Source organism: Grus americana, chromosome 7 (assembly GCF_028858705.1).
Source record: "Grus americana isolate bGruAme1 chromosome 7, bGruAme1.mat, whole genome shotgun sequence".
In the NCBI taxonomy this organism is placed as follows: Eukaryota; Metazoa; Chordata; class Aves; order Gruiformes; family Gruidae; genus Grus; species Grus americana.
In genome coordinates, this window is record NC_072858.1 from 33,664,197 (window position 1) to 33,691,994 (window position 27,798).

At 41.0% G+C, this 27,798-nt stretch overlaps 1 protein-coding gene across 9 annotated transcripts in view; it reads right to left on the minus strand.

Annotated features, from left to right (window-relative positions):
• Window positions 1-27,798, minus strand: part of ANK3 (ankyrin 3) — a 371,936-nt gene that overhangs the window by 70,971 nt on the left and 273,167 nt on the right. For 8 of the 9 annotated variants that reach the window (XM_054832579.1, XM_054832581.1, XM_054832573.1 and 5 more), the window contains 9 exons: window positions 27,435-27,632; window positions 24,980-25,078; window positions 14,432-14,530; window positions 14,244-14,342; window positions 13,744-13,839; window positions 10,733-10,805; window positions 10,471-10,533; window positions 3,090-3,213; window positions 56-158 (listed from right to left, as the gene is read on the minus strand). In XM_054832579.1, coding sequence (XP_054688554.1) covers window positions 56-158; window positions 3,090-3,213; window positions 10,471-10,533; window positions 10,733-10,805; window positions 13,744-13,839; window positions 14,244-14,342; window positions 14,432-14,530; window positions 24,980-25,078; window positions 27,435-27,632 — 954 coding nt within the window. Of the gene's footprint in view, window positions 1-55; window positions 159-3,089; window positions 3,214-4,663; window positions 5,049-10,470; window positions 10,534-10,732; window positions 10,806-13,743; window positions 13,840-14,243; window positions 14,343-14,431; window positions 14,531-24,979; window positions 25,079-27,434; window positions 27,633-27,798 lie in introns of those variants that run through there. The other variant, XM_054832582.1, reaches the window with a different exon arrangement.

Genomic DNA, 27,798 nt, shown 5'->3' on the forward strand with positions numbered 1-27,798 from the left:
CCACCCCCTAGAAATATGAAGCACGAATACCTGGCGGCAGAGACGCAGCACGTACCTGATCTTTTGCTGGTACCAGCAGTTCTTCAATCATCATGCTGTCTCGGGCATAAGAACTTCTGTTCAGCGTGTAGGACCTATCCGAACTGAAGGAGCGGAGGCTGTTGTATTTACCATTTATCATAGAAAGCGCAGATGACAATGAGATGAACAAAAAATAAAAATAAAAAAATTAATACATGCAACTTCCAGGGATAGCATAAGATGGCAAAATATACATAATCTGTGAAATAAATACAAGGGAAAAAAGGAATAATAAGTATTTAACTGTAATTAAACATCCCCTTCCCTACAATATACATAAGCAAAATCACAACAGATGTTTACTGCTTTGGCAGTAATGCCGCGGCTTTAGAATAAATCCAGAAAAGTGTATTCAAATATTTAGATGAACTTTGATAAATGTCTTCACGCCCTAATCCTAAAAGGAGACCCATGAGGGCAGGTCTCAGGGGAGCTGTGGGTAAGTTACAGCGCCTGCCCATATGGCTCAGATTGCTGAAGCAGGTTTAACTAAGAGCAAGTTTTATGTGTTGTCGTTCTCTTTGTGGTTGAACCACTTTTGACTTTGTTATAAACACCCTAGTTACTCACTTAGAAAAAAGGATAATAATTTTGAAATGAAAGAAGAAAGAAAAGAAATTTGCTTATTGATGATTAAATACAGATTCCAATGCTTTGGGGATTATTTTGTGCATATCAGACTATTTAGAAGTAACTACGATCACTCTGAATGTGTTGCAATTAAATCAACGTAGGAGTGTGTTACACTTAACCCTGGAAGATACATTATGGTATGTGCTAAAAACATGCTGCAGGCCTAGACATGCTTGCTACGTGACAAAAAATAAAGTAGTAAAAACCATGAATTAATAAAAAGCAACATCCAACACCATATTACACTTTTGAACTAGCAACACTTTTCAGACTCGAAACTCTACAACTTGTTTCATGCATTTTATTGTTGTTAATCGAACTTTTCTGGTCCCTCAGCACACGGGCCTCCTTGTGCTGGAAGCAGAACTGGGATTTTAATTACACACTGTAGGCATATGTTAAGCAGACTTTTACATGATTAAGGGCATAAAGAAATCAAGTTATATTTGCTATAACAGAGGGATATTCTCTAAGGCTGAGCCCACCCCCAACCCCCCAAAATAAAAGCACATCACTTTCCAATGCTGAATAAAATGAAGATGAGCAATGGCAGCAGCAGAAAGATGTAACACGATGCCATGCCTTCTTACCTGACTTTTGGACTAAAGCAATTTACAGTGGAAAAGAAACAGGAGAAATAGAAAGCAAAGAATCAGACAGGAAAAGCAAGATGTTATGGCTGGATGACTTATATATTTAATGTGTTTATTTCTTAATGTTACACTCAGAATCAGCAATAAGATACATCCACAGAATACTTTTGCTAAATAAAATACTTCATAGGAAAAACACTGTATTTGTCTCCTCTGAGCATAACATGTGCAATGTAAAAAATGAGTTACGCAGCAACAGATAGTAATGGCACTGCTAAATCAGAAGCATGGGAATATTAGATTTCTCTCAAAGAAAAGAAAACATGAGGTTGAACCCTCAGATCTACCTAACAGATCTTGACTGTGAAATTCTGCTCTCCCACTTGCACAGTGAGAATTTAGACATGTGAGGGAAGAGTTCTGTAATGAGTAAAATGCGTCCTGTAAATCAGAGCCCAGCTCTGTATACAAAGCACACTCCCTCTCCACCATCACTGCAGTGCTTCAGACCTGACCGCATCTGATAGTGCTGTATTGACGACCTCGCTCATGCCAACTTCTGCTTAAAAGCAGCAGGTCAGCTTTGTTAATTAAGTTTACAAAGACTTAAGATTCTCCTTTCAGATCTGTTTTGCTGATTTTCTAGCTAATGGACTATTTAAAGGCATTCTGGCATTCCTTGTGAATGTATTATCACATAGATACTTATTAACTTACCTAAAAATTGTAAGCGAAGCAAAACATGGCTGGGCACTACTAAAGAGCAAATTTGCACTGCATGCTTGCATTTCTAATGCGACCATAACAAACAAGACTGAAGGGTAGACATCTAAGCTTTACCTTATGGGAGCTGCCATTTGCTGTTAAGACAATGAACTCACTTTTTAAAACAGATCTTTACAGCATAGGAAAAAGTCCTCAGGGCTCCGGCTTATGAGGTTTAATTATTAGCTTCAGTACGATTCAACTGTCAGTGAATACATTGCAAATCCGCAACTACGGAAGTAATCTCTGCTCATACAGCTTTAATTGTTTTGAGCAACACATATTGCAGGCTTTAGCACGATTCAAAAATGAAATCTAAAATGGTGATCTAGAAACACCTGAGTTGAAATAAACATTAGTCAGAATATATTAAGTTTACAATATTTTATCAGGTTCACAGAAACTTTGGCCTGTTTTCTGTAACATGTAATCCGTTCCCTGTCAAATGAAACCCTGCACCAAATTTAGGTTACACTTGATTTTTTATTTTTGGGAGTATTTTTCTTTAATATTGGCTATCTCTGTTGGATTACTCACTAGCACCTTTAAAGAAATAAAAGCACCAAAATAGCAAAATGATTGTCATTCAGTTTTTCTGGCATTTACATTCTTTGGCTAAATTAGTCCATTAAGGAACACTTGAGTGTAAGTATCAATCTGACCAGCAGTAGTGAAAAGAAACCTGGATTTGCTGGCTGTTCTAGATCAGTTTCTAGACCAGTTGCAATCTGCTACCAAAGAGGTGCCTTGGAGATGTTCAGAGCATGAGCAGATACCAGAAAAAGTGAACAGTTAGTTTTCTGTATCATTGCCATAAGAAGCCAACATGAATAAAGAATATGAAATAAAACTGCAATGAACATATGCTTTAAAAGCGCAGTATTCTTACAACACAGAAGTACACCCCCTCTTCTTCATTTTGAAATACACTCCAGCTTTGGGTGAAAGAGCGTGCTTGCTTTGTAAAAACTTGTCACTGTGGTGACACGCAAACACGAGAAACAGCAAATACAATACCTGGCAGAGCGGGCTCCCAGGCTAAAGCCCATGTATCCTTCAGCAGGCAAAGAATCATCTCCCAATTCTTTCAGATCCTGGGGTCCGAGGTACTTGTCCGTATCACCTGTCATTGCATCCTCACCTGCCAGTACAAAAGCCAGGCTGAAATCAGAAGCTGCTTGTATTGTAAATGTTTGTGTGCTTAGTAAGTCATAACGCCCTTCTCTGCTCTCCAACAAGGAATCAATCACGTCACCCCCACTTTCCCTAAGGCTCTTTCCATGTAGTACGTCAATTATCCACCCTCTGAATAGGCCTGAGAAAATAATTTTACTGGGGGTAAACGTAAGAAGCAAAACTCCACCTTGACGTAAATCCAATAAAGTTACACGACGGATGACTTTTGCCCAATCATTTAAGCAAGCTAAAGGGTTCGTCAGTACTTTGCACCATTGCACTCACTTTTGCTTTCCTTACCAAAACGCCCGAGTTGACAAACTAAAGTTAGGTTATTCTGTATGCAAAAAAACTCCCAAAACTTGACTGCGGGAGACAGCCTGTTTGCCCATCAGCACTGAGAAGTGCAGCAAGCTTGAATGGACGCCGAGTAAAAGAAGAGGCCCACCTTCCACCATAGGTATTTCTCAATAACTTTTGCAAGTTTGAACGTAAGAGGGATTTTTTTTTTTTTTTTCCTAATGAACTGCTTCACACTCGCCAGTTGATTTTCTGAAGGTAAGAACTTCATGAAGCCTCATCTCTGCAGAGCTAGCGGGGGCGAGCGCAGGGCTGCGGCACAGCCCCCCGAGCAGAACAAAGCCTGGCGCCGAAGAACCGCTCCCGCCCGCGGGGTCCGGCAGCCAAAGCCCACGGAAGCCACACGGCTAACCCACCGGAAAACGCCAGACGTGTGTCATACGCGGACACGATGATTAGTCTTTTTCAGGGGGGGAAAAAAAAAAAAAAAAGAAAGGAAGGAAAGTTAAATCTTCGGAGAGGAGGGCAGATGCCGCAAAGGGTTAAGGGAGCAGCTCGCTCTCGCTGGGAGCATTTGCATACCATTACATCATGCAAACCTACATTCCTGCATTGACAGAGCAAGTCCAAAATATGCCTTTTGCGGTTCTAGGATTTTTTCCCCCCTGTTCCCTCAACAACACAGAACAGGGAGAGCTCCCCGTAAGCTCCTTCCTTGCCGACATTCACGCTCTCCTCCTTTGTTGTGAACGTATTTTAGGTGTGTAAAAGTTGCACAACAGAGAAGTTTAACAGTTCTCGAAGGTAAGTGACTCCGCAACCCCAGCTTTACGTTTCCCACTTTCATTCAAGGAGTTCAGAGTAGTTTCCATTCACTTAACTCAGGAAACCGCAGACGAACTCTGGTTTTAAACTAACAATCAATTCTAAAAATACCCCTTCAGCTACTGCTTTGCGAACGGCAAACAAACAGACCAACTTTCTCCTCCAGCCCAGCAACAACCAGTACTTTAAGTAACAGTTTAAAAGCTAACATGTTCATAATATACCAGAAAGCATTCAGAAAACCAGAAACAGAAACATTATACATTAAGTTAAACTTTAAAAAGTCTTACTGTTTTGGAAAGCCATTTTCACCAGTCTGGTCTATAAGAATTTTTTCCCTGGTGTTTCCAAGAATTCCTATTAGTCCTATTAGTCCTTAAGCAGTGATTTAGAGTTAATCTCCAAACCAGCACACAAGCAAACTAATCCCTGTGGGTCATATTCGCTTTCCACACAACAACTGAGATCTTCTTAACATCTTGATCTCTTCGTATGTATTTTAGGACATGTGCATCTTTGTCCTCTCAACTCAGATCAAAGTTCTTTGCAAATAAGAAACAAAATGAAAAATAATGACTACGGTTTAAAACAAAAAATAAAAATCCCCTTTTAATCACTCCGCAGACATCCCTTTAAAGCTTCTGCTGATTGGATTACAGCCTCCCTTGGCAAGCCTCTTGAATGGTGACATAAATGCAGGCACTCCAGTTATTTGTATGTAAATAGGGGTGCTGCGAGGGTGTAGTTTTTCTGTAACTTGATACCGGGGCTGAGCAGGGAGCGCGGGGCTGCCGGGCTGCGGGGAAGGGCGCTGCGCTCTGCCCGCCCTCACCGGGGCTGGGGCCGGGAGCCTCCCCCCGCGCCCCCGGCCATCGCCGGCCGCTCAGGCGCCGGGGCCCGGAGCTGCCCCGTCCCCCGGGGGCACGGGCGGGAGTTGAGCCCCAGCTGCTCCGTGGGTGCCAACGGCGGGGTCTGGGTGCTGCACCCACTGCCTCTCCGCGCCCGGCGTGGGGCGGTTGTGTCCGGAGAGAAAACACAGGAGCTTGAGAAAAACGGACTGCAGCTTGGGAGGTGATGAAGTGGCCCAGAAGTGGCCAACTTTAAGCAGCTACTAACTGGGCCGGTAAATCTGGAAATTTATGCCCTTACCACACCTGAAGACGAGCGCTGCGCCACTGTAAGGAACAGACACACATTTTCTTTAGGAGTGTCATTTGTCAAAGGTGGAGAATGATAAAAAGCTATTCCAGTTGAGCTGCAAAATACATTAGATGTTATCCTGCTCTGCAGCTAATCCAGCCGGAGCAGGATTACTCTGATGAAATGCTCTCATCAAAGGAAAAGCTGCATCTAGGAGTGGTAATTTCAAAGAATTCCAGACATTGTTTTGTGATCGTGGGAGGCTGGAGCAAAATGGGTGGTGCACGTTTCAGCAATCCCGCTCTGTTTAATTAGGTGCCACAGCCCAATCCTCTGCGTTTCAGGTAACGTGCAGAGTGTTTGCTCACAGCACACTGTATTCCTGCAGAGAGGTCCCATGGACAAGCAAAGACAAAATTCATCTCAACACAAACAATAGAGAAACATTCAAAAAGTGAGGCACCAATGCAAAACACCAAAGAAAGAATACTGCATTGCTTTGCTGCAATTGCCATCCTTCCCTTCATAATACCTCATGTGTTGAAGAAAGATGATGTTCCTGTTAACACTGGACAAACATAACTATCACAAATATAGGAAACCATCAAAATTCAGTAGGCAATAGGTCAAAGCAAAGGCCCATCAGTTCTAGTACACCCTGTCTCTGACAGCAGCCATGCTTCAGAGAAGAATATAAGAACATGAAACAGTGGAAGTCCTCTGGGACATTTTTCTAGCTGGCAGGGATTTAAGCACATATTTTCTAAACCTGCAAGAGGTTTGTATAGTCACAAACAGGTATTTTTTCCCCTTTTCAAGTTCTCCCAGGTACACTTTGAACTCATGTAAATTTTTTTGCAGTCCCCACACCAAGGATGTGTGCAAGGAGTCACACAATTCAACTACCTGTTGCAGGAAGAGCAGCCCTTTTAAGCTGAATCTGCCTTTTGCTGGTTTCACTGATGCCCCCTGTTCTTGGACTTCTGGATAGGCAGCAAGCATTACTGCTCACTTTGCCAATCACCATTTTATATGTTCTAGCCTATCCCTCACACAGCTTTTTCTTCTGGGATAGACAGTCCTACTCTCTTTATTCTTTTCTCCCCAAGAAGCTTTTCCATACCTCTCATCCATTTTGTCACCTTTTCCCATGTTTTCCCCATTTTTCTGGTCCCTCAGCATGTCTCCTACAGCTGGGAATTGCAGGAGCGCAGGGTAGATGCTCTTTTTAGAGGCCAGTGAGAGATACAGACTCTCTGGCAGCAGGAGAGAAGGCATCATGTAGCTTGGGAAAAGTCCCAAACAAAATTTAATCATAGCCAGGGATCCAAATGGGCGCTTGTAATGGCTTTGCTAAAGATCCCTGAAGTTTTTGCCACTCCCTCTTCACAGCTTGTCCAGAGCTGCCTGATGGCACAAGAGGTACAGCCACAGGGAAGAGCAGGATGCTTCTAGCTGTAGCCAAGTTTTTGGTTTCACACAAGTATGGAGAAAAGCCAATACCAAACCGCTGAAGCTTTTATGAATCTGTAAAATTTTATGGAGACAAAGAAACTCAGAAAACTCTGATCATAAAAATATAATAAATCAACCCCTCCTAAAATGATCAGTAACAGACTTTGATGCATGAGGATGCCCTGAGCTGTCTTAAATGCACTTAAACTGCTGTACCTCAGCACCTACTCAGGGATCAGGCAGCGTGTACTCATGTCCTGTTAGGACATCTGTCTAATCTGCCAGGAATTGATTAGCATGATACTTACTCCTACTGAGAGAGGAATCTCCATTAAATGGGTTTAAAACAGTGTCCTTATTTACACCCAAGAGTTTGTTATCTACTGAAGGCCAAACAAAAAAAAAAATTAAAAGCTCAACAATAAGTGTTTCTTGACAACAACTGTCTAAATGCTCAACACCTGAACTATTCTTTGGTTTGGATTTTTTTCCCCCTTCGCTGCTCACATAGTCTCACCCTACTTTGTATCAGCTTCCACTGCTTGCTGTCCCTTTGCCTCTGGGACAGCAGCAGCAGCTTTTGTGGGGGGGCTGTTGTGACAGAGCTCATTGCTGGGTGATGGCAGTTGTAGCAGGGCTCCAGCTTCCTGCACCAGATTAAAGCTCTTGCACCCACTCAGAGGGATGCTCCGAGGCTGAGCAGACAACCGCAGACAGAGCAGGGGGTTCCCTCAAGGAACAGCTCGGGCTGTGCTTTAGCATGGCTGATTCCTGGCTCCCCACCAGCCCCACGGCTGCAGGTCGCTCCGTTGGGGCTCTCAGCTGCAGAGGCCGTGGGGTACGAACTCATATCTGGAGATGGTAGGAGGAAAGACCCAATTCTTACAGTCTCAGGTTTTGCATTTATAAGATTGCAGGTTTTGTTTTTTTTTTTTTTTTTTTTTAAGAAAAAAAGCAGAGCACACATTCAGTGTGCATCAGAATTGCTCTATATTCTTCTACAAACTTCCTGCTACGTACGAAGATGAGCCTTCATTTTTTTCCCCACAAAATCATGTTCACATCTTTCAAAAAACCCCACCATTTTTTTGTGGTGTAGCAGTTTCCCAGCACTTAACGTCATTTTGGCAGATTTGCCAGAGAGTAGTGTAGGAAAAGGAGGAAAGATCTCTCCTCTCAACTAGTCTGACTCCAATCCAAACTGTCCTTGGCAGGGAAGAGAAATTACACAATTTCCATGTAAATACTTATTTAGCGGGCACAGCAAGACATAAGCACAAGGGAACAGTTCCCTGACATTTGTCTCTGAGCTCTGAGACTCTACTTTCTAAGCCTTCAATTTCTCTTATGAGAGAAACCTTGAGGATTGTGACATATTGAGAAATCATTAAACAAGTTTCTCTCACTGAAGAATTTTAGCTGATGACATCAGCATTAGCCAAGTGAGAGAGAGCTCAGATTTGGGTGGTAAATTTGTGCCCTCTCACTTGGAAATCAGTTCCCTGGCTATGAGATTTGTCAGCGTGCCTTACCATCTTGAACATATTTATTTCGACTGCCGTTAAGTGGATGCATTGTATATAAATACCCTGTCAACACTGAGGAGCTGTGGGGATGGGCATCGGTATATCGTCTTTACAGATGTGCAAGACAGGAAAGAGAGACAGGCCAGTAGTTATTACCTCAGAGCCTGTAATTCATCGCATGCCTTGAACACGGGAATGCTTCAGCCTAGATTAATAAAATACCTGTTATTTGATTTGAGAGCTCCCTTTCAGTGTTAGGTTTGAAAATGACCCAGTTTTTATATAAACCAGTCTCTTAGCTCCCCTAGTAACAACACGGGTGCAGAATACAGTCTCTAGGCAAGGAATCGCTTGTATTACCTGTGTTCTTAAGTTTTGGGATGTTTTGGTTTTTGTTAAACTGAGATTTAGTGACTATAAAAATCTTCCACAGATCTCTCACATCCTTGCAGGCTTTGCATTTGGCCTTAAATGATCCCGTACTTTAAAAGACACGTTTTATATCTTTGATTCTAATATTCAGATTCTGTATAGAAGTGTTTCTCATCTGTACCTCGCTGCATGCTCTGCAGTGCTCTATTAACTAACACTATTATGCATCAGTGTTCCAGTCAGTTAAAACAATACAGTATTTTGAGCAGTATAATAGCCTAAGAGAGTGATTTGGAAAACACAAGTGTACGGTAAGAACACTATTCATTTACAGCAATGGGAACATGGTGACAAACTGAAAACAAACCAAAAGCCTCAATGCATGAATTAAACAAGAGCTGCGGACAATGAACGTAGCTAAATATCTTTTACATCTTACATACTTAAATGCTATAAAAATTAAAAGTAAATATATCACTAGGGATGAAGAAAGAGAGATTAACTAAAGAAACACAACAAAATTCAACCCAGTCACTTGTTTTCCTACTAGAGAAGAAAAAACTGCAGCTCTAACGCAAGTGCATCAGGATGCACAAAAATGCCTTCAGGACACTGTCGTCCTCTTCATCAACTCGACTTTCCTGTTTCTGAATGTCACCTGGGAACCTAAACCCGCCATGGCCTCTGGAAACCTGCAGTTCCTGGGGAATCTCGCACGGACTCCTGCACATCCAGACCAGGGAAGGTCTGACCTAACAGGGAACCTCGGTAGAGGCGAGGGAAGCAGTTGCCAAAGGAGTTTTAAATACTTGGGGACGGCTGAAGCCATGTCAAACCCACCCAGCACCAAGGAGCGAGCTGGGGAGGGCAGGTTGCTGGTGCCCACAGCTCAGGAGACTTATTTAGAGGCCCTGAACACAGATGGCTTCATTGCCACTCGCAGATTTCATGTCACTCTGCAGGATGATACAGAGGAAATCTCCGCTACAAGGTACTTCCTTAATACTAACAAACACCAACATCTTGAGTCCAATGCAACACCCACTTTATTCAGGCCAAAAGTAATGTATGTGTGCTTTTACTGAACGTCATAACTGAAATATTATTTAAAAACAAAACAAAAAAAACCCCTGAAAATACTTCTTTCCAGGCTAAGGGTCCACTATCAATGTAAATCAACCATTTCAGAGCTGAATTCACATCAGAATTTAAAAAAGCAACAACAAAAAGCTTATTCCTTCTTCCACTTTCACTATCAGCTGTTTCTTCCAAAGTGTTTTGTTATTTGACCCTTTTGCCCAATATTAAATTTTTCAGTTACAATAATAAAACAATTCTCCACTTTATAAAAGCAGCAGCAAAAGGACTATTCCAGGAAAGCAGAGGTAATTTGATTAAAAAATTGGGATTAAGAAATTCAGAAAAAGTTAGAGGATTATCAGCAATAGCTCAAAGAATTTTTTAAAGCATTCTTAATTGTAAAGCAGAAATTGTCGTTAGTGGGATAATAAGAAAATTATCTGAAAGGATTAATTTTCAGACAGATGAAATAAAAGGAAGAGGATTAAGTTAAATATCACTGCAATACAAAAATGCACAAATACCTTCTTCAACATCTGACAAATATTCAGCATCACTGAGTATTTCAGGGGCATTGGCTTTACGAACTGCATGAGTTAAATAAACAAAATAATTAAATAAAAGCATAGACTATCAACATGTCAATAAAACAATCAATGTAAAACAATAAAGAATGTGCAAAGACCATATCCAACTAAGTGTTTGGTGGTTGGGGTTTTTTTAAACAAACATTTCTTACAACAACAACAGACTGAAATATAAGTGGTGTTTTTCATTTTTTAATACCTTCATCATCGGACATATCAAGAACTTCATTCATGGTTTCAGGTACATTCATTTTGTGCTTTTCTGTAACAGTCTGTCAAAGAAAAAAATAATTTCAGAGTGCAGACATCATTTTTCTGAAAATGATAGCTATTTTTAAAATAAAACAATACAGAAAATATAGCTATTTTTAAAAATAAAAAAATGCAGAAAAAGCATGAGCTGAAAGCCTAGAAGATGATGACATCAAAAGAAGAAACAAATACACTGAAAAGAGTTTCTACTTAAGGTGTTTAATAAGAACTCTATAAATAGTCATCTAAATTTTGAGCAGGAATCCCTATTTAAACTATACTTTCTGAGGGAAGTATTTCTCCTTTGTCATTAGAAAAACACTGCAATTTGGGAGCAGGCCTCATCTGTGTAAATTTTTTCAGAGGTGCCTCAGCATGAATTGTGTGTTTTTCCCACAAATGAGAACAATTGTAACCACATGGAGGCTAAATGATACCCCTTAAGGAATTTGTGCATGAAAGACACTCAGTAGTTGGTTGATTTTCATCCTGATGCTGATATTGACTCAGACTCAAAGATGAATATAAAACAAAAAAAACCCAAAATCAAAACTAGAAGCAGAAAAAAAAAGTTATGAATGCCTGAAATTTGTTCCTAGAATATCTGTGCATCCCACGAATGACACACACATGCACATTTCACTCTTCAGCTGGGGTACAGCACAGCAAGCACTGGTAAAGTTTTAAGTCACGCAGGAGACCCTGCAGAGTTACCATTCAAGGAGTGCAGTGGAATAAAAAAAAAAAAAAAAAAGCCCAACAAAAACCACCAACAAAATCAAAAAACAAACCTGACACCAAAACCCACTCCCATTTTATGGGGTTTTATATTCATTTTCTTCACCGTGATGTCTCATCCTTCATATACAAATAGAAATCAGTAACAAATTCAGGAGGACAAAATAGCTTTTCCATTTTCATTTATTTTAAAATATTTCAGTATTTCTCTGGCCTCATGAATACTCATTTGGCAGTTCACATTTCTTGGGCTACTGCCATCATTCGATATAGGCAGAAGAGCTCCCGCAAGCTTAAACATCACAAAACTTACAAAAAGCCTGACACTTACTTCATTTGTGGGAATTACTTGCACAGCTTTTTAACACATTGCTTTTAAACTAGCAAAATCATATGACTTCTTTTTTTCAGGCACTACTGATTTTTTTAATTGGTGTTTGAACATAAATTATAGTAAAATTAGCTATGTTCATCCCTGGTTTCATTAAATTTACCTTTGGGAGTTGTTTAGCCACAAGCCTCAAAAAAGAAGTCTCAGCAGTCAAACTGAGTTTTTAAGCCCCTCAGTTGTAAACCAGATTTCATGTCTAGACTTCCAAAGTCTGACAGTTACACACTTGTGACTGATAAGCAGTATTTTCTGATTTAAGTGAAAATTATTTCTGAGCTTCTCATGGGAGTAGGTGTTTGGGGCAGTTTAGGCCTTTCAGCATCCAACATTTCTTCTAGCACAGTTCACAGCCTGACCCACTGTCTCTCTACTCTTCTTCCTCTACAGAACATAAATGATCGGTAATCTTATGCAGCTTCTTGGTTCTACAAGCTAAGAATGACCTTGTGATATTGGGAGTTCTTAGCATAAAAATGTGGTTTTACTTTTCCTGCAGCTACCTAGTTGTATACTAGGCAATCATTCAGGTTTACGCTACCCTGTATAATCTTCTCCATCAAATTTTTCAGGTTGTGGAAAACTATTTTGGAGCCTTTCTAGACAGAAATGTGTTTCTGAGAAAACCTAGAAAGAAGCTGCAAGAAAAAATCGTGATTGTTTTCTGGCACCTTCCTTTGTATTTTATTGTTCTGAAATTTGTCTTTCATGTGGTGGATTTTCTGTAAGCTACTGAATTATAGACCACAGCCAGGAACATCACAGGAAGAAAAGGCACATGCAGTAGCAGAGCTAAAATCCGCCTGTCATACCAAATGCTCGTCGTATTGCAACCACCTGCTTGCACTGACAGACCACACAAACGGGTGATGACAAAACATGGAACACCCAGTAACTGTTTTCTGTCTCTGATATGCCTAAAAATACATACGTGCACATACTTCTCTTTTTCTTTTTAATCAGAAAAAGAAGATGCAGAAAGGAAAAAGCAAATTTGGAGCCAACGCTCTGAACTTATGTTCTTAAGACCCAATTTTGGCCTTACTACTATGGTGGTGCATGGAGGCTCCTCACCTCACAAAACTGTTTTCTTCATGGAGCAATTTGGCAAAAAGCTACTGAACAAAAGATCTTTCTGAGAAACATTTTGGATTCTATGAATCACCATTTTTCTGATAGCAGGTAATATTTGACCACTGCTCATCCCTTTAACGTCTCCCGGCTAGTGCTGCAATAAGCCTATACGCCTTCCTGAAAGGACGAGCCGGAGTTCACGTGTATGTCAGGAACGGATATCTGGGGTGGCAGGAGCTGACGGTGCAGAAGACAGCCTTTCACCATCTTTCGGAATGCACCAGAAACTATGCAATGAGGTGCTCTGAAGTAAATTCCAACCACTTTTTAGATTGGAATAGTTTCTCTTGGGCCAAATACAAGCCATTATACATTAGTCCCTTGGTAAACCCCCTGAAAAGGCAGAAGCAGCTTCTATTTACACAAGTCTGTAGGAATGTCTTTTCAACTACAAATCAGCCCATATTTGTGTGGTTTATGTCCTAAACAACAAGATGTGCGGAAAAACATGGTAGCTATGACCAATCATTTACATTGTCTGTTTTCTGCTCGGTTGGTACTCTTTCCGCACGCATCCTAATAGTATCTACTACCTTAAAAATATATTGCTCATATTTGACTTAATATTCACTTTGTACTGCTAAAAGGAAATAGGTGGAAATTAAACTGGAATCTCAGTAGTCATGTAACTAAACAAAGCTGAATACACTGGCTCAGGAAAAATTCTTCCATTCGCTACTGAACTAAGTTGTACTTACAATTGTAGTCATGGTCTCTTCTGTCACCACCTTCAATGTGTCAACAACTGAAATGTAGCCAAGGCGCTTAGCGATGGCCAGGGCAGTGTTTCCATTCTAGCAATCGAAACGTTTATAACAAAAGTTGAACATTAGCAAGGAAAAGTGTGGAAACTGATAATTAACTGTAAAAGAATGCACAGTAAAGGCCAAATAAATGTTTGCATGTTGGTGACTGAAATAAATATATTTTGGGTAGTAAGATATGTAACTAGGTTTTTAACCCTTTACAGAAATGGGATGAAAATGAAAAGATTTTCAGATGTTTGCTGTTCTACTTTTGGAAGAGATGATGGCATAGAGGACACGGGGTCTAAGGGAATAGGCTTCCTCTGCTCTTTTCCTCTCCCACCACACACATTTTTTTCCCCACACTTCCCTTGCTCAAATGCTTTATGCGGGGTGGGACAACTGAGCCTGAGGGGAAAGTGGCGGCCTCACAGCGGACCCCCTGCACTTACCACAGTGAGCTCGTTGGGCGCCGCGCCGTGCTGGAGCAGGACGTTGATGATGTGGGTGTGCCCCTGCTGCGCAGCCTGGTGCAGCGGCGTGTACCCGTTCTGCAGGCACAGGGAAAAGGAAAGGCTGCATTGGGCACGGCGCACAAGCCGCCTCCACTGAATGAGCGAGGCAGAAGCGGAAAACTCACCTTCGTTTTGGCATTAACTTTTGCAGAATGTTGCAGAAGGAAGTTAACGATTTTTATGTTTCCGTAGTGGCAGCCAACGTGCAAAGGAGTGTATCCCATCTAGAATGAATGTAAGCAATTAGTAAATATGAATATCCCACACATTCCCTGACAAAAGAGAGAGATATGAAACAACAAAAATCCTGTTAAGCTTTATTTCTTTGGCCTATGGGAAAAATCCTCCAGCCTTGTGGAAAAAAACCCACACTTCTCACAAATGTCAATTTATGAGCCTCTCTGAATGCCTTGCATTTCTGTAATCTTCAACATGTGCAATGTTGGCTAAAGATTTGCCTTCCTCTCCAATGGTCAGACTATCAAGCATTTGGGGCAGAGCCCACCTTTTTAAATAAATGTGCGTATAATCGTTTGCACAGTGAGGTTCGCAGGCTTGGTGCTCCTACAGTGTGTGAATAAACAAATCAGTAAATAAGTAAGTAATAACAACGTTCTAAAAACCAGGCTGCTGAGGGCTGCCTGAGCTATGGTGCAATTTGCAGTCCATCCATTCTGACTGAACACCCAGAAGGTAAATCTAAAACAATGCAACAGATTTGCCGGCTCTGCCAGAACAATAAAGTCCTACAGAAACTGGAACACCAGCTGGTGAATTGAGGCTCTAAGACAGAAAGGTCTGATTTTTCATGTGTCTGGCCTTCTACTATGCAAACTGGAAGAAATTGCTTTTTCTTGGCAACTGCAAAGATCAGAAAGTTGAATGCATCCTTTTTGTTCCTATTACTTGTTTCTCATTACTAGTGGACAGACCAAAAATATTTGTCAACACTGGGACTCCCCCACCGAACGCTCTAAACACAACTAAATGGCTTTTGGTAGTAAAGTATACACGTTTTGGGATTTTTTCTAAAACCAGTTTGTACAAGAAGAATATCACTTAAAAACCTGACAAGATTTTTAAAAACTACTACTGATTTTTAAAAACTACTACTGGTAGCACTAGGCTGACTCTGAAGTTGCTCACTTTAAATCCCACATATTAAAAATAATTCAAACAGCATGTTGAAACCTGTTAGTTGTAACAAAGACTTGAATCAATAGTTAGCATTTAACATACAATGCAACAAAACAAAGGACCAAAGCTTGCTCTTGCTGCTCTTTTTCTAATCTCTTAGCCTGTGAGAACACCATTAGCAGTTTTGAAAACATTGGACTTACTTGAGATGCTTAATGTATTAGAAATTATTAGATATCTTTCTTGAAGTAATTATCTTTTCCTGCCTTATCTTCCCAACAAGACAACACTATCTCTTCCTCCTTAACAAACATAATCAATCTAGAGCCGTGCAACGTACAGTTCAGGAGATGGCTACCTCTAAAAACAGGACACCATAGCATGGAGAGGGGCCACTTTTCCCCAAACCTCCCCCCAACTCGCACGAATAGCTTGCTGGCTTTCCAACAGATGCTTTGCCTGGCTTACAGAGATGGATTAATGGGCTTTCCCCTCTCTTGAGGTGAGTCATCAGGATTCCTTTCCCGTTTAAAGGTCGGGTTTCATGGGCCCACTTGATGGGCTCTGAGATGCCAGAAGGGTCATATTAGCCTGTGTTCACATGGGCCTTCACCATTTTGCAAACAGGATAAAACTACATTGCCAGTGTAATATGTCCTTTTGCTACTCTGTGGGACTTCCAATGCAGTATTGGCCCCATGCTCCGTTACCAGTTTTTATGGAAAAATCAATTGCTAGGCTGTAAAAATCATATCTGATATGACAAATACAAATACACTGAACACATGGTAAAACACACTGCAAACGTGCACTGCTGTTAATCTACAAGAATTCTCCTTTCGCAAAAAGGGTAAGAGGTGAGGCTGGGATCATTAATTTCAGTGGCAGACAAGGTCAGTTATAATACATATAGGGAAACATGGCCATGATGCACGTCTTGGCTGCTGGCAGAGCCCAAAGTAGCCACACGGCCAGAAGGAAAATACATACTCGGGATTGAACAATCTGGAACTAGATCCAAAAGCCAACCTTGTTGTAGCAACACTGAAAGATGGGCTGATCTTGTATTGACCAGGCTCCTGCTGATCTCATCAGTGTTTAAAGGTGAAAAAGTGCCTTTGCTTTCCTGCTCTGAGAAGAAAAGCCTGGTACCCAAGAGGCAGAAGCACACAGGGAGTTAAAAGCTGGAGCCTGACAGTCATCATTTGTACATCCATGTCAGTGAGGTGTGGCCAGGTTAGACAACTTGGTCAAAAGCACTGAGGACGTAAGTCCAAAGTCAGTCTGGGGTTCAAGAGCCAGCAGTACACCACATGTTCAAACCATCAGGTCAAAGCTGCTCAGAAGAAAGAAAGAAAGAGAAAACCTCAAATGTGAACTATTTCTACTAGAGGGAAGTTTCAAGTGTGCATGGGTTTAGACATACCATTTTCTTTATTTCACTTTGCCTCTGATACTACTTCACACAAGGTTACCTAATTTCAGTTGTATAAACACATGCTAGGAGATAGTAGCTGTGCCAGTTACTTTAAATTAGGGTGTGTATTTTTTCCTCAGTTAATTATATACCCTTTGTCATCTAAAGAAACTACTAGCTTTGACAACCAGGACGAGTTAATCATTGCAAGAAATGGTGCCGGATCCAAATTCCATTGGCATCAGCAGAATGAAACTTTCCGATGACTTGTACGAACATTGGATCAGATGCCAAATGACTGCAAGGAACTTTTCCTGCAGAATAGTTGCACACGGTGGTAAGAACCTGAGCACTGGCTAAAATGTAATCATGAACTGAACGCTGGGACCTCATCTTACAGTTACTGTTAGTTCAGGGTTGGCCTAATAGCTTCCTACCAGTGCCTGGGTCTGAATCTGACAGGGCTTCCTAAGCTGGGCAGAGTCTTGAGTCTTCAGCAGAATGCTAAGCATGCTCACAGCCATGTACCTCAAATGCAGCTTCTGTGGCCCCTGCTCCTACACATCCAAACATAAACTCAGATTAAGACATGGCCAAACTATCAAAACATCAGTTTAAAAAAAAAAAAATGCTGTGAAATCTTCTCATACAAGAACTTAATTCCCTTCTCGTCCTTCAAAATACAGGCCTCTTAACATGACCTCCAAGGTCAACAAAAATCAGACATCATAAAACCAACTGGGGAGATGAAATCCAAAGTCAAGGGCCACCTGCTAGGAACCCCCTGCTAATAATCCTAAAACATTAAAATCTGGAGAGTATCAGAGAGCCAAGACCAGCTGATCTCAACTTTCCCTTTGAAGTGATCTGTAAAGTCTCCTTTCTCCAGCTGATAACAATGAATATTGAAGAAAGAGCTACCAAATCCCCAATACTTACTGCAGTACAACATCAATTTCCCTCTACAAATGGTATATACAAAGATTTATGTGTGGTACCTTCATAAATGGCTAGAGGGGTAATTATTGATGCTCTTTGTCACTCCTGACCAGCCTGCTGTTTAAATCAGAGACTAAGTGAAAACTTTTCCTCTTTCCCCTCCAAATGCATGGTAGAAATCATGACATTTCCACGGTGACATGGTTACTGTTCTCCCTGCTACAGCTCTTAGTGTCCCAGAGCTGAACCTGAAGGATGCTCCCTCTGAAGTTCTTGGTGCTGCTGGCCTGGTCAGATACGGCAGCTGGAGGCGTGTGCACTGAAAGGCAGCTTCTCTGCTACAGGCGTCGCACATGTCCTGGGTAGCGATGTGGGCACCTGCTAGCCTGGTGGCAAAATACCAGTTTCTCGTCTGAATTCCCTGAAGGGACCTGGGAGCTTTCTTTTAAGTTTGCCATACCCTGTGGTGATTTCACGTCATGTCATGTTTGATGAGGCAGTGCCTAACACAGCACACAGTCACTGACAGCTGAGTGACAGAGATCTGACACGGCAGGTCACATCTCACTGGGCATGTTAGACCTCATCAGCCACCAGAGGACATCTTTCACGTTTATAGTCAGCAGTGTTTGTAGTGAAGGCATTGGTCAAAATAAAACTAATTGTCAAAATACTCTTTTAGTGCCTGAGACCTGGAAAGGATATCCTTTGCTTCTCAGCTACAGTACAGATTCCTGCATTCAGCTGTTTCTAGCAGAGGAAGGTATAACATTTATATTTATATCCCAACATCCTTGGGGAAAACAGATATTCTGTTAACTTTTCTGAAACGCTCTGACTGGCAGATTCTGCAATTACACAACCAAATTAAGTACAAAAATAGTAATTCTCATGGCTACTTGAGCTTGCTACTTTCATTCTCTATAGAAATGTGTCCAGAAGGCTAAAATATTTTGCTTCAAAAGCTATTAATAATTTTAAAAAAAACCCAACCAACAATCAAACCCAGCCCCACAATTATACACATTTCTGCACAGGAGTTTAGGTTCAGTTATATTTACTGGCAAAGCACCATGGCACTTAGTTGGCATCCTAATGTTAAAAAAGTTACTTCCCAGAAAATCAGGGCTTTTATTTAATATAGCTTGAACACACGCATCACCTTCTGGCAGTCAGCTGCCATGCTGCTTCTATCTGTTTGAAAGAACAAGCAGCAATATGGGAGTTAGCAGCTGGGAAGGGCTTATCAAAAGCCACTAGAGTAAGTGCCCACCCCCTCCCAAATAATTAAATCAGACATACAGAGGTTTTCAATTCTAATGGAACATACAAACACAAAGCATCTCTTATTGCCTTTCAATTTTTTGGAGGGAAATTATCGCAAGCTTCATATATCATGTCAGTGAATTACTTTAATATCCTCCACTGGTAATAACCATAAATCTTAACAGCTTGAATTACTGCATCTTTCTAGTCATGCTGACTCACAAGCTGCTCTGGTTTTGTTTTTCTGCTGTAAATGTCAGATAATGAAGCTACAGTATTATTGTTGATAAGGCTAGAAAATGCTCTAGATCCAAAGATCACAAAGGCATCCAGCCTTGATCGAACGAAACAGGCAGACCTACGTGTACATACACACTTCAGTGCTTTGCTGAATCAGGGCCTAACATGTTGCAGTACCTTGCAAAGGTTTGTTATTGCACATTATTAGGCTGGAAATTTCCACACAAATGTCTTGATAACAGCTGAGCACATACCAAGAGCCAAGAAGAGAGAGATAATGTACCATGAAGACATACTGAAGATATCTGGATTTGAGTGTTCATTCTGTATGAAAGCAATTCTTCTTGATAGCACTTCCCACCCTCTCTGCCTCCTTGCTATCTCTTTCTGCATCTGAAAGTGAGATATTCCAATGGAAAAATTGGATTGCTGTTATAAACCACTGCAGCACTCAGGCTGGTGTGGGGCTCCTGTCAGAACAAGGCAGGCAGACCTGAATAAATCTGAAACACAATGCCCAGCTCAACCTGCAAAAGAGCATCATGACCTCTCAATCACCATTATCGCCTACCAACACTACAGTTTCAGGAACAAAAGACAGTTTAATACTGGCTATATTTTCCAGAAAGTCATCAACCCGGGACTTTGAGACCATCAGTTCCCCCAGCACAGGCCCAACACCAAGTGCAGTGTAGCAACTGTTTGACTAAAATGATCTGCACTGAGATCAAAGCTCCAAATCCTGCTCTTCATCCCTGACTGAACCAGCGCCCTTCTCTCGTCAGTCTTCCTTTGCCAGTCTATCACAGTAATGCTGTATCCTACAATAACAGTATCCAATGTGATAAACAGTTGAAACCTGCTGAGCCATGAAACAATATAAACTCATGCCAACTCTCAGCACAAAAACCCTGCAACAGAAGCACCATCACATGTACCAGTATAGCTTTTACACACTCAACATGGCCGCCAGAGAAGGAACGTCTGCTCACAGCCATGGCTTCGGATTGACTTTTAACTCCCAATATTATGTGTAAGATGAGCATTCCTTGTGTTAAGCATGATACAGCATAACAGAGTTTCATCGTCAAAACCTCTTTAATATACCTAAATTCAGACACAAAAATGTAATGTCAGAATGGACAAAAACTGCTGCCTTTGCAGTGGGACCCTAACGTGCCTTCTGTGAACACTGAATTCAGCTTTTAAAGTTTTCCAAACGTGAAGGGTTTTGAAACAGCTCTGAAGTTTCACCACCTGAAGTGCATTTTAGTTTTGTTACTTTTCCACCATTCTATTATTTGCTTCTTGCATATTAAGATAAGGTGTGCTCTGTGGCTTATCAACTGGAGCTCAGCGTAACATGGCTAGGCTTAAAACCACATAACAAAATCTCATCTTCAAGTGGCAGGAGCAGCCTTGCGGCCTCTCAAGCACTAGTTCTGGTATGCTAAACCAGTCTTTACTCTTCAGTGCTGACTGAGACATTCTCCTGCACCTCTGGGATTAGAGGTTATTTAGTTAATTATTTAGTGCAGCAGAACCAGAAGGATCCCAGAACACCATCAATAAATGGACTTCAAAACCAGCAGCTATTCTTCCTTTCACGCCTTTTTCTACAACAAAATTCAGGGAAAAAAAAAATCTGGGAGGAAAACCACCTAAAGAGAGAACCACAGTTGCAATGGTTTAGGCCTGAGAGCAATTTTGAAAATGCTCATAAGTTTTAGAGCCACAACTGATCTTAATCATACAGACTAATCTCCCACACAAGAGATTTTCTGTGGTATTAGATTTTTTTCTTCTCTGCTATAGCTTCAAGATACAAAGTATGTTTCTGCCCTATCTTCTCCTCTAATCACCTGAAAAACCCCAGTCATGTGTGGCCCTCAGAACCTGAGCAGAAGTAAAAACTCCCACATGTCAGAATTGCAAACTCTAGATGTTTTCACAGGGAGTGTAAGTTATATATAAATGATGATTAAAGAACATGTACCAGAGGTGGAAGATGATAGCTCATTGGTCCCTACCCAAGAAGTTGAATGACCTAAGATATTAAGTGTTCTCCCTCTATTGACAGATACTGTGCTGGAGTGACAAAATTGATGCTTACTTAACCTGGCAAAATGAGAAATATGATAAGGAAAGAATCTAAACAAAGAAAAAAAGGCTACTGAACAGTCATCTAGACCACAATGATCGAGGTAACAACAGCGTATGGATGCAAAATGGAGAGAACACACAAGGTTAGCGGTGATGCTGCTGGTAGCAGAGATCCCCAGTATAATGCCACTCTAAGCTGTGCAGCTTCACTGACCTTTAAGGCATGGGTGGCCACATCTCCGCCACTGCGTGCCCAAAGTGATGAATCTGAATTGGACATGCTGGACAGTAACGCGCAAACATGCAAGCATAACAACAGTGCTTCTGAAGCCAACTCAGCTGTTGCTGTATCTTGCTCCCCAGTGCCTCTGGTTTTAGAGGCAGCATGCACAGACCTGTTATTCTCATAGAACAGTTAATCCATCTAAAGAAGAGAGCTTGTAACTACAGAACTGCTATTTTACAAGCCAATCATCTAAACTTCACCTGCATAGAACATGAGGTCAAAGTATGGTAGTTCTTACAGCATAACTCTTTTCCTTCATTGTAGAAGTCGAGCTTGTCAGCTCTTTCCTTAGAAACTCAAGGTGATCATCAGTTTATCTAGAAACGATTCCATGCTAAAATACACAGTACTGCATTGGCACTTTTCTTATCTCACAGGCAGTAGTGAGTGGACATCTGGCAGACGACCTCCATGTGACTGACACTGTGGAGCTTGGAGGGCTCACCACTGCAAACCCAGAGGCTGGGACTCTGCAGAAGCTCACTCCACTCTAACACAATCCTACAAGGCACGTGGGCACTTTCTTCCTAAGGAGCAGACAGTCCCCTGCAGCAGAGAGGGCAAATCAGCACGGTAGGCAGAAGGACAAGCCATTGCGTGTGTTCTTCACCACAGAGGCCTACAGGATTAATTATGCACATTTTCCCAGACAGGTGATTTGTTACACCACAAAGTATTTCTGCTTCAATACACCATGACTTTGCCTGACCTTTGAGTCCCTGCCCCACTTCGTGACAGCTATAGGGCAGTTCCATGGAAGCAAATGTGTACCGCGAAACTATTCTTTACTTGCACTAGTTACATATATAACTGAGGAATGAGGGTGAACAACAAGGGACTTACTGTTGGGTTTTTTTTAAATTATATGACTATTACTGATGAAAAGATTCATGCTGTAAACAGTCAAATATGACTATTTCTTTTCCTTGTGCATGGCTTTACCTACTGACTAGTTCAATTTTCAGAAATGCAATTAAGAAATTCAGGTCCACCTAGAGATCTCTGAATGAGAAACTGAAGCCCCTTTTCTGTGTGTCTCTACAGAGTCATATACCTGCTCCACCACACTGCCAGCCTGCCAGGCTTAAAGTTCAGTACAGAGCTTGTGCAACTGTGCCAGGCTGGCCCTGAGATCCAACGAACATGCCCTGCCTCTCAGCTGTGACAGGATCTCAGACATTTCCACTATGCTAATGTGACTAAAAGGCCACCAGTCCAGAACTGGATTCTATTTGGACATTGGAGAGCAGGCAAAGGGAACATGTGGCTGCCTGCACCTGTCAATGTATATGTCTCCTTAGACGACTATTTGTGGCACAGAGAAGAGTGGGAGAAGGCAAACACAGACAAGTTGTACAGGCTAGGAGGTGATTCAGCTCTGACCAAGTTAAAAAAAGCAAGTTCTGCAAAGTCTTGCTACAGAAACCAAAACCAGGTAGGAACTATTTCCAGAAAGGCAACCACATACATCTGAGGAAATCGTGCAAAGAATGAACCAGGGCAGATCTCATCTGCTCCAGTATGGTTTAGCAGAGGATAAGAACCCAGACTGATTCATCTGTAAAATATAGGCTGAGGATATGTTACAAATGTATAAAGCTGCAGAAGCTCCTGGGATTTCAGCAGAACTCTTTCAGTTTCATGTCAGAATAATGTCATTGAAATCAGTAGCCAGTACAGTTGGAATTACACAGTAGAAAAATCACATAACGATGACTTTTCCTTCTACCATGGATCATAATCAGCTGGGCTGCAGCCAAAGATGATGATGGATTCAGCCCTGAGACGTCAGTGTGATGATATAATGATAATATTGCTGGACAGTCTGACACACCTAGACATTTCTGGGATGCAAGCACAGCACCCAACTTGCAGCACACACCTAGCAGAGAGTTGTGAAAGCTGCTAGTCTGTACAAAGGGTGCAGGTCAGATTGTGAGACTTGGTTCAGTTTGCTGATTTGATCAGCTACAGTCCAAGTATTTGATCACAACTGATTTCTTACCCAGCTAAAGGAATGGCTCCGAGATCTAGACAATGCATGAAGAATATAAGTGTAATCGACACTGAGATGATTATCATTAAATCCTGAGCACCATATATGCTGTTAGTGAGCATAAACCCATTTGTACACAGGCTCTTGACATTTACTTACGACATTGCTCTTAAAACCAATACTGTGAAGTGGGAGGTGTCATTGCTTGGGGTCTCAAAAACCATCCCCAAGCACCTTGGAAAGTCAGGTCTTTTATTTAGGAGTTCAAATATTTACTTTAGGCAAAAATATTTTTAGGCAAGTAAATTTGAAATGGACCACCATTACATATATGTATTTCATATTAGATAACAGTGATAAAGAATTTCAAATTTGTCCTCAAGAGTTAAAAGTTTCATCTCTAATATTATTTTTGAAGGTAAAGTAGAACAGTATTTACTGACAGTCTAACAGGTTAATGTTTACCATCAAAAGAAAAATGGTCTAGTCTGAACTTGGGACATCAGAAAAAGTAATTTCCCTAGAATGTACCCATATGATGAAACAGCTCACCTCGTTATGCTTTGCAAAACAAAGCACTTAGAAATTCAGAGGCATCCAGTCATGAAGGCTGAGTCAAGCTGCGGGAGTAGGGGGTAATCTTTACAAACGAACAATGGCTTTACTTGCAGAATCATGTCTATGGATGCCTATTTAGTATCAGCTCAGGGAAAGGAGACTAGCTCATTTCATACAATCTCTGAAGTTGTGGGAAAAAGTATTAACCACTTAATAGCCAGGAATGCCTACACTGCATTCACATTGTTTCTCTTGCTGTAAATACAGATAGTTTAGGTAACAGTCCTCCTGTGTTTTGTTTCTAATGTCAGCTAAATGGAAAGTATGTGCAACATGTAAAAAATACCAAAAGCAGATGAGAGTATGCATGTGGTGAAAGATTATATGACTCTCTGTAGAGAGTTCAATGCTCAAGCATTTCTGAAACTTTCCTTGCATAAAAAACAGATAAAGCCCACTTACCTTCAGTGAAACACAATAGTAGGATACAGTCTAAATCTCTGTTGATCTAAATGTTTGGCAAGAAATAAGCTTACTGCTCAAAGACTGAGCATAACACTAAACATTCGAGTTTATGTATCTTCAGTTTTCAGAATATATTATATAATGATGATTACAAGAAATGTTTCTCTGCTGTTATTTCAGTTTCACCCTGAAATCAATTCCTAGTCCAGTCTACAGGCTCATGCCTCCCTGAAAGGAAATTATACGTGTTGACATGTTGTTTGTACCTTCGTCTGCGCATCAACAGCAGCTCCTTGGTTAACAAGAACCTCTGCTACATTGACTCTATCCTCTTGAGCAGCCAGGTGAAGTGGTGTCAGTCCACTCTGTAAATTAGAAGTAACAACCTTCAGAGGAAGCACATGAATACTAAAATGCAAATTCATTTGTCAGTAAGACTCAAAACATCCTACTGAATTAAAGAAATTATAAAATCCACTTTCATTGTGCAATGTGCTTCCTAATCACATTTGTTGATCTGCAAGAAAGTACAATTTGAAAACCAGGAAAATAATGTTTCTTTTTACACAAGGAACATTTCTTCATGCAGCGTTAAATGTGGGATAGCAAATTACGGCACTTTAAGAAAACATCACATTGCATTTTTTTTTTACCTCCTGACTAATTCACTTCCTTAGAATGAGTAAGATTTTAAAAGAAATATTGAATCATTGTTTACACTTCTACAAGTTCTCTAGAAGTAACATTCACTCAGATTCATCCTTATCTTTTACTCCTCTACTTGATCATTTTCAAACACAAACAGAAAAGATAAAACTACATTTCTCTGACATCAGGTCCATTTCTCTCCACCCAGGGACTAAATGGACTTGCTAGATGACAGGTACTGACACGCTTACTTTTTGGATAGCTCGTTATTTTTCTTATCTGAAACCTGAGATCTAAAATCCTTAAAACCTCAGAAAGCTATTCTTTCTGTCACAGAAAAAACCTCAGGTAAAAGGCGTAGAAGAGGGAATCTGCTGAGGGGATGTTGTTAGGAATGGGAAAGAATATCTTTTACTTGCAAATTACAGTTCTTTTTCTCTCCTCCCGTTCCTACAGCCTTTACCACCGGTGACAGAAGAGCGGGCAGCAGCAGTTGGCACATCAGGCAGAAACACTTGGCTAAGTTTCCTACCCTTGAACCCAAATTCACGTCCACAGTGGACTCGCTACCAAAGGCAGTACCTGCTGAGATCGTCCCACTGCGCTGCACTCGACCATACAATCCTGATGACAATGTAGTTTAGGTGGGTCACATTACACAAATATGTAACAGTAACCAACTGTAAATTACCTAACGGAGCCTGGATATCATGGGCCAAAGCCTCTAAAAACATTTAATAAGTGCTAAGTACCCACACTGAGGCTCTGAATATCCAGCTCCCAACCATTGTGTGGATCCTGAAGAAAACAAATGCTCTTTTTATTCCCATTGCAAAACTCAAAAGTTAGTGTGCTTTAAATATTTGGCTTCAAATACAGGTGCTGAGCTTGGAGGAAACGTGCATCCCTAAGTACAGGGGAACCATTTGCAAAAGGTGGTGTTATCAGTATAATGTGAAACCAGAGATTACAACTGAACAGTAACGTATTGAAGGATGTTGCAGGTAATTGACCTCTGGTGGGACTGAATCGAAATGCCAAGCAGCTGCAGTCATGCTCTCTGTATTAGCCTCAGCAGCAAAACCATGATAGCCAACGTGATGCACAATGTGTACATGGCAAATTGCCCTGTAGGGATACAAAGTACATCCTGCACTGTGTAAACCCACACACTTGATTGATACTGGGGAAAAAAAAAAAAACCCAAACATCTACAAGAGAAGCTTCCTGAAGAGGACCCAAAAATAACCAAACTGTAAAGTTAGAAACAGGAAAACACAGCAGCCCTGTGCAGCATCACCCACAGCCTCAGAGGACACCGAGTCTTTCCACCTGCTGAGAATAAGAAATATTTTCTGTGAAAAATTTTTCTCTTGCCTTTCTACTTTAGTCACATAAATCTATACTGAAATTGTACTTTACAACATCTCTGATGACTAGTGGGACATTTAAAGAATTAAGGCTGCACATTTGCTAGAAACATTACTATAGAACAGACTTAATAGCCTATAAATTCATAGGTATGGAAACTAAAATCTACCAACTTCCCCTTCCTGCCCCCAGGAGACATTACACCAAAAGTCACTGTGTTCTGAGGAACACCCTCTGGGGAGGAAGAATCACTTGTATTAATGAATAAAATCTCAGACAACCTTGCTGTTATTATCCCATATAATAAAATCATCTTCCCTTAACAAGTTAGTTGTTACCATTGCTTAATGGGCAGGCATATACCTAGAGGCTCATAAATGACACACGCCAAGCCCACTAACTGCTGCGGGGAAGAAGACATTTTCTTTCTGGGCATGTTTTGGCAGACTAGCATAACATGGAAGGAAGGGAGATGGATTAATAAGTTCCTCTGCAGCATGTCTTATCATCAAAACTTGGGTACTGCCAAATACTGTTCATTCAGTGTGACATGGCATGCTGCTCTCTTTGGTAGATGAGGTGATGATGTATATTCAAACACCTGCACTGGTTTTACAAATGTGCAGAATCACAGTGGACAAAATTTAATAGCAGGCTCTAATCCTTCTCATCACCGTGTTTATTGCCTTAGCATCAACATACCTTGTTGCTGAGATTTACATTAGCATTTCTAGTAAGAAGCAATGACACCATGTCCACGTGGCCATCCTGAGAGGCAAGATGTACAGGGGCAATACCCTGTCTGGTTACAGCGTTGGCATCAGCACCATATTCCAGCAGTGTAGTTGCTATGTCCATCTGGTTTTTCTTGGCAGCTATGTGCAGTGGCGTATAGCCGTTCTGTCAACAGAAAGCACTTCATTGCAAGCTACTCATTAAACAGCATGATAAATCACTTTCCTGGACCTACCCAACTCTAAGTCATTTGTTCTAAAAATTCTGTCAAACATAGTAAAATACGATATTAACTTTTTGTACAAATGAATGTATCAGAATTTTAAGCAAT